At 44.3% G+C, this 12,048-nt stretch overlaps 1 protein-coding gene across 1 annotated transcript; it reads right to left on the bottom strand.

Moving 5' to 3' along the window:
- Window positions 1–799: 799 nt before the first annotated feature.
- AMBN (ameloblastin) lies at window positions 800–11,718 on the bottom strand. The gene is made up of 10 exons (XM_063425295.1): window positions 11,682–11,718; window positions 11,445–11,513; window positions 10,347–10,397; window positions 9,959–10,006; window positions 9,663–9,779; window positions 5,078–5,326; window positions 4,843–4,932; window positions 3,404–3,445; window positions 2,188–2,232; window positions 800–1,324 (listed from the first exon to the last, which is right to left on the bottom strand). The coding sequence occupies exons 2-10, from the start codon at window positions 11,496–11,498 to the stop codon at window positions 800–802; spliced, it is 1,221 nt and encodes a 406-aa protein (XP_063281365.1). The 5' UTR covers window positions 11,499–11,513; window positions 11,682–11,718.
- Between the last annotated feature and the right edge of the window lie 330 nt (window positions 11,719–12,048).

Raw genomic sequence — 12,048 nt, 5'->3', positions numbered from 1 at the left:
ACTCTTCTACACTAAGGGGCTTACTCACTAGACAGTGAGTTGAGGTGAATGGAAGAGTTGATAAATGCCAGATTTGGTGAATTATTTAAAATCAGCTACTGATATTTTCCATGTCTGTTTTTTGGTTCACCACATTTTTTTTGTTTAGTGAATAAACCTCATAGTCACTGATAATAGGGAGCTGGACAGAAAGGTCTGCAACTGTGCATGATAGAGGTGAAGCACTGGTATTTCGTCCCATAAATATACCAATGTCTAGGTATGTTGTTTTTATGTATTTTCCCATGTTATAGTGAACTAAGCTGAGCATTACAAGTAATGAGGCAAACAGACATAAATATCTCTCAAATCCATTTATTAAGCAACAAATAACTATTGATGCAATGCAGGAGTAGGTTGAGCCCTTTTATTTCAGTAGAATGAAGACAAATTAACCTGAAGCACATTATACATCTATTAATATTATTACAAAACAGAACCACAACCCACATTTCTATGATCATCATCATAATAAATATCTAGTATGATTAGCCTCTGAGAACAGATGATTCTGAAAATTGATAAAAGATTTAGGTTAATAAGCAAAAATCACTAATGAGTCATATATGTATTGATGAAGCAGCTTTGTCAACTAATATAGCTACTGTTATGTTTCTCTTATGCTTTCTTTCTTAAATCTTATTTTTTTTCATATTGTTTGGTTTACTGCACCCTTTAAATAAGAATACAGTAGTCCATGTAAGTAATGCAAAGTAATGTCTGGAATATTTAGCAAGAATGAGAATTGCATCATGTACTGTCAGGGCTCATGGAAATAATGATGCTGTAAGTGTACTTCACTTGGTAGAATAGGAGTATCAATAGCAGTATTTGGTGGCGTACTGTCCATATGAATAGGAGTTTCTCTTTGGAAGCCATAGGGCATTGTTTCATCAATGCCGTAAGGAGCAAAGCCTGCACCTGTATCATGGTTTAACTGGGATACATTTGGTGGTGTGACATGTGGTGGGAGTTTACTCTGACCTAAGGGGTTTAAGGCAAAGTTGGGTACATTGATGGGGAATGGCATAGCTTCTCCTTGTCCTATTGGGCTTCCCTCTAGACCTGGCAGAGATGGGTTAGAGCCAACAAGTGAGGGGTTATCAATTGGACTGTGAGCTGCTCCCTGGCCCACAGGTTGCCTTCCTGCTGCAGGAGAGTCATCTTCCACTGTGAAGTCTCCTTGAAAGACTGGGTTCTGAGGGATGCCTCCAAATCCAGAACCCATTTGGAGAAGCCCAGGATACAAGCCATTAAAAGCATGTGCAGCCCCAGCACGACCACCCTGTAATGAAAAATATTTAATTGTTATTATGAAAAGTGAAGCTAGTTGAAATGTATCTTTGTTTTATTATTCTCACACAATGTGGATTAGAAGGTTAAGGTGGATAGCAAAGTAAAGTAGAGTGTCTACTTCTAAAAACACTCCCAGTTCATAGGTGTCACTATCTTTCATGCAAAGCATTTCTAAAAGTTAAAATATCCCAATGGTGGCCAACTTTTGCATTTCCAGTCATTATGGAATACATTTCCAAAAATGCAGCTATAATGCCAAATGTTATATGTCACTAGTATAACTTAAGGACCATTAAAGTCACCCAGAGCACCTCATCTCAATGACGTGGTATGGGTGCAGCTGCACTGTAGTTTTAACCGTGCAATGTAAAACATTGCAGTTTTGTATAAATTGGAAGGTTTATGTTGAAGGGTTAAATACACCTCTAGTGACTGTCTTCCTGACAGCCTCTAGAGTTGCTTTTGATTGGAGTAGCACTCTGTTTGGTCGCACATGCGTATCGCCAAGAAGACATCATTATGCCTAGGGAGGCGGACCGGGCAGCTGCGGCAGAGGATTATTTGTGCTGGAAATGAGGTACGTAATCTTTATTTAACTTCAATTTTCAGCAGCAACGGGAGGTGGGCAGTGCTCCCAGAGATAGTAGGGAACCTACACTCCCCCAAAAAATGTTGTGGATTTTCTGGACTTTATGTTCCCATTACTAAAAATTATTCTTTCTTTAAACTATTAATTTCTGCAAAACATATTGATCCGAAATTAATTTCCAGGTGTAGGTTTAGCTGTATACATTATTTATATAATGATCTGTTCTAATGAGCAAGTCAAATGGTGGGAAAGAGCTATCTTACCTGCATCTCTTCAGAGCTCATCACACCAAGTCTTGCTGGAGGACCCTGCAAGAGACAATTTATACTTAACTTCAAACATTTCACTCTTTTAATGCCAGTTATGTTCGTGTTTGTTTCCTGTTTTTTTTTTTTTTTTTTTTTTTTTAATAACTCGTTAGCATATGTATCTTAAATTATAGACTAGCAGAATCATGTGGTGATACATCATGGTGTTAATCCATTTTTTAAATGCTGATTTGAAATACTGTTATACTGTTTCTAAATCAAAAACATAGACACCAAACTCAATCAAGTGAATGATACAGTGGAACACAACTTATTGGTTTGTCAAGAAGATTTTTGGCTGTGAACCCCCACAGATTTTGTAAATACATTTTGCAGATATAAGGTTTGCATAATTGCTAGTTTTGTGGCCCTCTAGACTAATAATACAGACCTGATATTACAGATTCATGTCTGATAGAGTAACATAAGCTCCATTGTCTTGAATTTGGTTTTGTAAGTAGAGATATCATTCTTATATTGATAATTCAAGTGCTAAATACAGTATCAGATAAATTAAATTATACCCTAGTGAGATAGTGATAGTGAGACCCAACATGCAGAGTGTACCCTGAAATATGGAATGTATAACGTATACTGATCATTAGAGTTGCTGGTCTTTACATAACAAAAAAGGGAACCATGGAGAAGCCTGATACAGGGAAAACAAAAATCAGGAATAGTGAAAGACGATTGAAGCCAAGTCAATGATTACAGAAAGGAGAATAGTCAGTTATAGCTGAGATCGAAACCAGATAGACAGTAATAAATATATAAAGAGCTTTTAAGAGCAAAACAGGACACAAAATTAAGCCCTAAGATCCGTGGTGAAACAGGAAGAGCTATGAGAGAGGTCACAGGTTGTCTGTAAACCTCCAGGAGGGCAAGCCCCAAGAGCCAGAATACAAGGTACCATGACAAGCATGCAGTTGCAATCATACATCACATATATGTTAATTAACATAAGTAATGAAAATTATGTTTAAATTATGTTTAAGTAGCTTGAGCTTTATTTCTACAACATTGCTAGGTTTGAAGTTAGCAAAAAATAAATAAAATACTTTTTTGTGACATGTTTTGATTCCTGCCTCATGCAGATTTATAGTACTGAACTATCGCAATACATATTTTATTTTGTGTTTCTATAAATATTGTATCAGTTGCAGTCACTTACCCCAGCTCCTCCATATTGCATAAACACTAGGCCAGGATAAGGCTAAAAAAAAGACAGATTCCTTGAAACATACAGGTTACAGAATGAAAATAAAAAGGTTTTCTAAAATAGTAAAGTAGACGAGATATACTGAAACAAATATTAAAGGCAGTTTGTAGATCTGCCACATCTTTATTGAGAATCTCACAGGACTAATAATTACTTGGCACAACTGCTTTTTACAGTATTTAATATGTTATATAAAGTATTAATATATTCTATACTTTGTATTTTGCCTGACGGATTCCTTATTACTTCAGAAACCATGGTATTTGATTAATCCTTTTGTTGCTGATAATTATTTTATTGATGCAAATCACAAGTTTTAAACATTATACTGTGAAACAGAATACAACTTTATGAAATATTAATAAAACGTCTATAGGAAAGTGGTAGAAAGTTTAAAAAAAGAGTCATTCTCAATAAATAATTCCAATACAAATGTCCTGTTGTGATTGGTTCAAAGGACACTTTAACCCCTTAAGGACACAACTTCTGGAATAAAAGGGAATCATGACGGAATATATCCGTCATCTGTCTTAAGCACCAATACAATTTTAGCCACATCTCCACTGGCTGTGGCTCACGCAGTCTCAGTTTTTATAGCTTCCCTTATTGCATAGTGCATTTAATTTAACATTTCTTGTTTCCTGGTATGTTATTTGCCTACTGGAGCCTTTAGCAGCCTTTCCGTGTGTAATTTAGTGTTCAATCAACAGAGAAGGAGAAAAGACTTTCTAACGTAAACACACTGTGCTGTAAAAATGAAACCTTTTTGTCATGGATGCTATGTTAGTCATAATCAGGGGAAGTGAGGCTAGGGCTGCATAAACAAAATTATTTATATCCTAAATCGCGTGGAATTAAGCAGTAAATTAAGCTATGGTTGGTTTGGTGCTTCGATTATCGCTTTAACTAAAATTGAGCGGTGAGACTGCAGGGGCATGATCTATACACCAAAACTGCTTCATTAAGCTAACGTTGTTTTGGTGCTTCTAGTGTCATTTTAACTACAATTGTAACGGCTCAAAGTGTAAAATCTGGATTTGTCCTATTGTTTCTTAATATATTGTATATAAGCATTAAACTAAATAAAGTAGATAAACGAGGGTTCTACAATGACAAATTATTTGCATTATTCAAGATAATTATTTTGTCATGAGGAATCTTGAGTAGTCTTACTTTGAAGTATTGTTACAGAATTATTGCCTTATCACAGTTTCTTTCGATAAGCTGCAGTATTTATAGTGCTTATACTGTCCCTTTAATATAGCAGTACAATGCTCAGGCATGTAAAATTCCACCTTTTTAAGGCAATGAATTTGTTGGTTGTATTAACCCCCTGAATTCTAAAAATAATCATTTTGATTGTGTAAAATATACTGAAGAGAAGAGCTTACATGTTGCTGCTGTACAGGAGGGACTCCAGCGGGATCTGGGCCTGTGTCTCCTGCTCCTTGCTGCAGTAATTTATTCATTATTGTTTGGTACTAAAAGGAAGAATGTATTTAAGCATATTACATTGCAGTTAAAAATTGAAATGGAGTAAATATCTCAAAATAGAACAAGTTACAATATCACAATTTCATTATATTTAAAAAATATTCTAAAACTGAGCTACGTTTATATGATTACCATATACAATGCTACCGTTTGGATTTGACCATCGGGTGGTGCCCCATTTTGGGGAGCTAGTGTTGGCATTGTTTGCGGTAGTTTTGGATATCCCAGAGGCATGTATGGCTGATGTAGGAGCTGTTCTGCCTTCACAGATGACCCTGTTGACTGTGGATCATTCTGAGTTTCTTGAGTTGGATTCTGTGGCTGAGCTGGAGCCTGCACCCCAGGCAATGGAGGAGGATGTATTGGCAAAGCATATTCAAACTAAGAAACAAAAAGAAATACTTGGTGAAAATTTGGTTACAAAGTGTTAAGTCCATTATTTTTTTCTATTCTTTTGCAAATTTTACAAAATTCCTGGAACAATTCCAAACTCTAACAAATAAATTCTAGTTCACAAGTGAGAATACAAAGGGAATTTCACATGTAAGGCCAAATTAGCCAATTTAGTAAAATCTTCTAAGTCAGCTGAGCTCCCAGTTTGGTTACCTTGGCCTAAAATTCCCTTTCAATTATTTCCACTGAGTCTGGAGAGGTTATCTAATAGTCAGATCCCTTACTCCCATATAGATAATCTCTTGAGCTAGTAATTCGGGTTCACAGTACTCTATTATGGTTATCAATATGGATACTTGCAGAGGCGGCTCTAGACTTTATGAGGCCTTAGGCGAAACGCAAACATGAGGCCCCACTAACAAAAAAAAGTGTCACATATACACATTGATGTATGTGCATGAGAGTGTGTCTGACAAAGAGTATCCTTGTGTGTGTGAATGTATGTCTCTGAACATGTTTGCGTTTTTGTCTGAGACCCTATGTGTATGGGGTAGCTGCTTGAAGTGTGTTGTGTGTATGGGGGGGGGGAGAGGCGGGTGATGGTGAGAGGGGGGTGATGGTGAGAGGGGGGTGATGGTGAGAGGGGGGTTGATGGTGAGAGGGGGGGGTGATGGTGAGAGGGGGGGGTGATGGCGAGAGGGGGGGGTGATGGCGGGGGGGGTGATGGCCAGAGGCAGAGGGGGGGTGATGGCGAGAGGGAGAGGGGGGGTGATGGCGAGAGGGATGATGGCGAGAGGGAGAGGGAGAGGGGGGTGATGGCGAGAGGGAGAGGGGGGTGATGGCGAGAGGGAGAGGGGGGTGATGGCGAGAGGGAGAGGGGGGGTGATGGCGAGAGGGAGAGGGGGGGTGATGGTGAGAGGGAGAGGGGGGGTGATGGTGAGAGGGAGAGGGGGGGTGATGGTGAGAGGGAGAGGGGGGGTGATGGTGAGAGGGAGAGGGGGGGTGATGGTGAGAGGGGGGTGATGGTGAGAGGGAGAGGGGGGTGATGGTGAGAGGGAGAGGGGGGGTGATGGTGAGAGGGGGGTGATGGTGAGAGGGAGAGGGGGGGTGATGGTAAGAGGGAGGGGGGGTGATGGTGAGAGGGAGGGGGGGTGATGGTGAGAGGGAGGGGGGTGATGGTGAGAGGGAGGGGGGTGATGGTGAGAGGGAGAGGGGGGGTGATGGTGAGAGGGAGGGGGGGGTGATGGTGAGAGGGAGAGGGGGGGTGATGGTGAGAGGGAGAGGGGGGGTGATGGTGAGAGGGAGAGGGGGGGTGATGGTGAGAGGGAGAGGGGGGTGATGGTGAGAGGGAGAGGGGGGTGATGGTGAGAGGGAGAGGGGGTTGATGGTGAGAGGGAGCGGGGGGTTGATGGAGGGAGGGTAATGGTAATGTGAGAGTGAGAGGGGGGGTAATGTGAGAGTGAGAGGGGGGATAATGTGAGAGTGAGAGGGGAGATAATGTGAGAGTGAGAGGGGGGTGATGCTGAGGGTGGTGGTGGGGGGTGATGCTGAGGGTGGTGGTGGGGGGTGATGCTGAGGGTGGTGGTGGGGGGTGATGCTGAGGGTGGTGGTGGGGGGTGATGCTGAGGGTGGTGGTGGGGGGTGATGCTGAGGGTGGTGGTGGGGGGTGATGCTGAGGGTGGTGGGGGGGGTGATGCTGAGGGTGGTGGGGGGGTGATGCTGAGGGTGGTGGTGGGGGGTGATGCTGAGGGTGGTGGGGTGGTGATGCTGAGGGTGGTGGGGTGGTGATGCTGAGGGTGGTGGGGTGGTGATGCTGAGGGTGGTGGGGGTGGTGATGCTGAGGGTGGTGGGGGTGGTGATGCTGAGGGTGGTGGGGGTGTGATGCTGAGGGTGGTGAGGGGTGTGATGCTGAGGGTGGTGAGGGGTGTGATGCTGAGGGTGGTGAGGGGTGTGATGCTGAGGGTGGTGAGGGGTGTGATGCTGAGGGTGGTGAGGGGTGTGATGCTGAGGGTGGTGAGGGGTGTGATGCTGAGGGTGGTGGGGGGTGATGCTGAGGGTGGTGGGGTGTGATGCTGAGGGTGGTGAGGGGTGTGATGCTGAGGGTGGTGAGGGGTGTGATGCTGAGGGTGGTGAGGGGTGTGATGCTGAGGGTGGTGGGGGGTGTGATGCTGAGGGTGGTGGGGGTGATGCTGAGGGTGGTGGGGGGTGATGCTGAGGGTGGTGGGGGGTGATGCTGAGGGTGGTGGGGGGTGATGCTGAGGGTGGTGGGGGTGATGGTGAGGGTGGTGGGGGTGATGGTGAGGGTGATGGTGAGGGTGGTGGGGGTGATGCTGAGGGTGGTGGGGGTGATGGTGAGGGTGGTGGGGGGTGATGCTGAGGGTGGTGGGGGGTGATGCTGAGGGTGGTGGGGGGTGATGCTGAGGGTGGTGGGGGGTGATGCTGAGGGTGGTGGGGGTGATGGTGAGGGTGGTGGGGGTGATGTGAGGGTGGTGGGGGGTGGTGGAGGGTGGTGAGGCTGAGGGTGGTGGGGGGTGGTGAGGGGTGGTGAGGCTGAGGGTGGTGGGGTGGTGGGGGGTGGTGAGGCTGAGGGTGGTGGGGGTGGTGGGGGGTGGTGAGGCTGAGGGTGGTGGGGGGTGGTGAGGCTGAGGGTGGTGGGGGTGGTGGGGGGAGGTGATGCTGAGGGTGGTGGGGGGTGATGCTGAGGGTGGTGGGGGGTGATGGGTGATGCTGAGGGTGGTGGGGTGATGGTGAGGGGGTGAGGGGGGTGAGGGTGGTGAGGCTGAGGGGGGCTGAGGGTGAGACTGAGGGGGGCTGGGGGTGAGACGGAGGGTGGTGGTGAGGGTGGTGGGGGCTAGGGGTGGTGAGGCTGAGGGTGGTGGGGGTGATGGTGAGGGTGGTGGGGGGGTGAGGCTGAGGGTGGTGGGGGCTAGGGGTAGTGAGGCTGAGGGTGTTGGGGGGTGATGGTGAGGGGGGTGATGCTGAGGGTGGTGGGGGTGAGGCTGAGTGGGGTGATGCTGAGGGTGGTGGGGGCTAGGGGTGGTGGGGGGTGGTGGTGAGGGTGGTGGGGGGTGAGGCTGAGGGTGGTGGTGGCTAGGGGTAGTGAGGCTGAGGGTGGTGGGAGGTGAGGCTGAGGGTGGTGGGGGGTGAGGCTGAGGGGGGCTGGGGGTGAGACTGAGGGGGGTGATGCTGAGGGTGGTGGGGGTAGTGGTGAGGGTGGTGGGGGCTAGGGGTGGTGGGGGGTGATGGTGAGGGTGGTGGGGGCTAGGGGTGGTGAGGCTGAGGGTGGTGGGGGTGAGGCTGTGGGTGGTGGGGGTAGTGGTGAGGGTGGTGGGGGCTAGGGGTGGTGGGGGTGATGGTGAGGGTGGTGGGGGCTAGGGGTGGTGAGGCTGAGGGTGGTGGGGGTGAGACTGAGGGGGGTGATGCTGAGGGTGGTGGGGGTGGTGGGTGAGGGTGGTGGGGGCTAGGGGTGGTGAGGCTGAGGGTGGTGGGGGTGATGGTGGTGGGGGGTGGTGAGGCTGAGGGTGGTGGTGGGGGGATGGTGAGGCTGGGGGTAAGGCTGAGTGTGGTGATGGTGACTGGGGGGGTGAGGCTGAGTGTGTTGCGGGGTGATGGGGAGGGAGAGCCTACCTTGATTTCCCTGGTGGTCCAGTGGGCTCCCTGGTGGTCCGGTGGCCACTGCTCTCGGTCTGCAGCTCCGCAGAGCTGCAGACCGAGTAGTCTCGCGAGATTTCAGAGCGTTGCCGTGGTAACCCGCGGCAACGCTCTGATTGGCCAATTCTCGCGAGTCACATGGTCTGCAGCTCTGCACACTGCGGAGCTGCAGACCAGTGTCTGCGATGGTGGCCGGGCAGCCAGGAGGGGCCTCGCACCCGGCGGCATACCGGGCAAGCCGCCGGGCCCCCTCCTGGTGTCAGGTCCTCGGTCACTGACCGAGGACCTGACACACTCTGCCAACAGGCGGTTTAGGCGGCCGCGAGGCCCCCGCCAGCGCGAGGCCTTAGGCGGCCGCCTAAACCGCCTAATTAGAGAGCCGCCTCTGGATACTTGTATCTACGCATAGCTTGTATTAATGTTAAGAAGCTAGGAATTATCCTACATGACTAAAGCAGGTGACTTTAATGTGACTTCAATATGACTAAAAGTCAATATTACGCTTTCCCATATATTTATTTAGAATGTTACAAAAGTTACATTTTAGTAGTTATCAGATCCAGGAGGTTACGTTAGGGATACATTTATGATTAGGAACACTTGAATGAATTCACACTGGTTGTCTTTAAACTCACAACATTATGCTGTTTCCATTCAGTATATGATGTAATACCTGTTGATTATCCAGGAGTTGTGGTCTTTGGTGAAGCCATGGATATGTTACATGTGGTGGTAAGAGACCGTGCAGCCATAATGTTGAGTATGGATCATTGTACCCAAACCTTGAAAGCTAAAGGCAAATGCCATTTAAACAAAATGAGATATAATACTTATTATCGATGTAATATAACAAATACAGAAATAATAATTTGTCCATGTCCATCTCTCTGTCTGTCTGTCTGTCTATCTATTCATACTACCAATGAAAACAAAAAAATTATAATATGTTATTATAATAAACATTGGTACCTGAGGAAGTGCTGCCAGATTGTTGGCTGTCTGTTGGCTTCTGATACTCTGAGGATTAAAAATATAAAATGTAAAAACACGTATTTTATTTCACATTTGAAAATAAAATACATATTATATCGACGGATGAGTTATGGAACAATTGGAGGAACGTTGTTCAACCCAGTTATAATGCTTCGTGGTGCCACTCAAGGGTTTAAGGAACACAGAGGACTGACATGGTTTTCCACCATACCAATACAAGAATTTTCCTAATAATCCCTTATAAGAGATTATGCAGCTTCTGTCACCATTCTACCTAGTCTACTTGAAAAGGTAGCATGAATATTGTGTACAGAATGCTTTTCTGATTTTTTTGCCCACTGGAAATTGGGATTAGGACACATACCTCAAGGCTCACACTGGCCATGCCATGTGTCCCGGCTGTCTGGGGGTTTATCTGAGGAATAAAAAGACATCATGTTTCTGGGTAAAAATATAAGTTTAATATTTCTATTTTCTAAAATGTGTATGTCTCACGATGCAAAACTATTTGTGCAACACATATATGGAACATTGCAAGGTACTGAATTATAAGCAAATGTTATATGTGGGTCACTCGCCAAGACATCTCTACATTTAGCAATTTCCTTCATGGCTGATCTTTATAAATATCTGACATAATCCCATTGGAATATTGAGCTCTATATGAATTTTGATTTAATTTAATTTAACAGCTACCATGTTTTATATATTCAAAGGGATGGTGCAGTGGAAACAAACTATATTTCCACATTCACAAAAGTACAAAAACTGCCAATAATTATTCACTCCCGTTTCTTCCAAATATACCAAATAGAAACTTTGTATTTAAAAAAACAAAACCAAAAAAAACAAGATAGCAGTTTGCAAAAAAAAAAAAGTTTGGACAACGATCTCAATTTTATGATTTAAAATATGTGAAATTAGTTTTGTTTTTTTAAATCACATTATTTGTTTTCTCTGTTTGCTCTGCTATTACACAGGTTTATTGAACTAGTACTCTGTTTAGTTACATCAATGAATGAACCCACTACATTTCTGATCATAGTGAGGTCAAGCTTGAACCCAAACTGCATTCTGTCAATGTAATCTAGGCTTGGGCTCTGAGATTAACAAAATGATTATGCAAGGGATGTATACCATGGATTATAAGGAGTAGTATTTAGAAAGTGCCCGCTTTCCCCATTGTTCTGTGCCATTTTCCCATTGGGATGGAAGTAAAAACAACAGACATTCACAAATCTATTAACATTTTTAAAAAAATGCAAAGTAAAATTTGTATAATATTTTTTTAAGACACACAGTAGCCAATTTAATAGTATGTGCCACTGTTTTTGCACAGAGTCTTTAATCAAGCTGTGAAACAAAGTATTTTGAGTTATTTATTAGTCTTCACTCTCAGATGTGACACTTAATAGTCAGTGAGCCTATTTGCCTAAAACAAACATACTAATGATGAACCTACCGGAAAACTAACGACTGTGCTCAACATGCACAAAACAAGTGCCAGTTCTTCCATCCTTCACAGTAGAATCTACAACAACAAAAATAAATACATATATTGGCATTTTCTGTTTAATGGCATGTTTTATTGTATTATATTTTGCAATCTATAGCTTAACATTATGCATGCAATTAGAACATAATGCAGGTGTTTGTCATTTTTCCTGCAATGCTATCAGAATCAATCTTTGAAACTTACCTGCAATGTTTTTCTTCACAATTGTAAAACCAGTATGGGAAAATCCAGGAAAGTAAGAAGCTGTATGTGTAAAATAAATATAATCTAATGTGATGTGTTGTGTTCTAGGGGTAAATTTAAACCACGTGTAAGTGTTTACATAGCCAATCATGTGAAAGAAACCAATGCTCTCTTATATAATTAGTTTCGTGGATTTTACTGCATACAAAGCATTTCACACAATCTCATTACTTTTAATTGCATGCTAAAGAATTTGGCGAAATTACTTTTTTGCTATGCAATGTGAATTTTTAAAGACTGTGCTTACATTTATGAAAGATGAGATACCATGTAGAACCAGAGTTATTATAAAATGTATTTTAGTCAA

Source organism: Pelobates fuscus, chromosome 6 (assembly GCF_036172605.1).
Source record: "Pelobates fuscus isolate aPelFus1 chromosome 6, aPelFus1.pri, whole genome shotgun sequence".
Taxonomy (NCBI): Eukaryota; Metazoa; Chordata; class Amphibia; order Anura; family Pelobatidae; genus Pelobates; species Pelobates fuscus.
This window is presented reverse-complemented; position numbering and strand designations above follow the sequence as displayed.

What these genes read in the sequence shown, in the direction of transcription:
- AMBN (XM_063425295.1), bottom strand. Translation starts at nt 11,498, where the DNA reads ATGGAAGAACTGGCACTTGTTTTGTGCATGTTGAGCACAGTCGTTAGT. An exon ending in CTCCTGTACAGCAGCAACAT is followed by an intron (nt 3,446 to 4,842) that starts GTAAGCTCTTCT and finishes TCTTTTTTTTAG; the next exon opens with CCTTATCCTGGCCTAGTGTT. An exon ending in TGCAATATGGAGGAGCTGGG is followed by an intron (nt 2,233 to 3,403) that starts GTAAGTGACTGC and finishes TGTCTCTTGCAG; the next exon opens with GGTCCTCCAGCAAGACTTGG.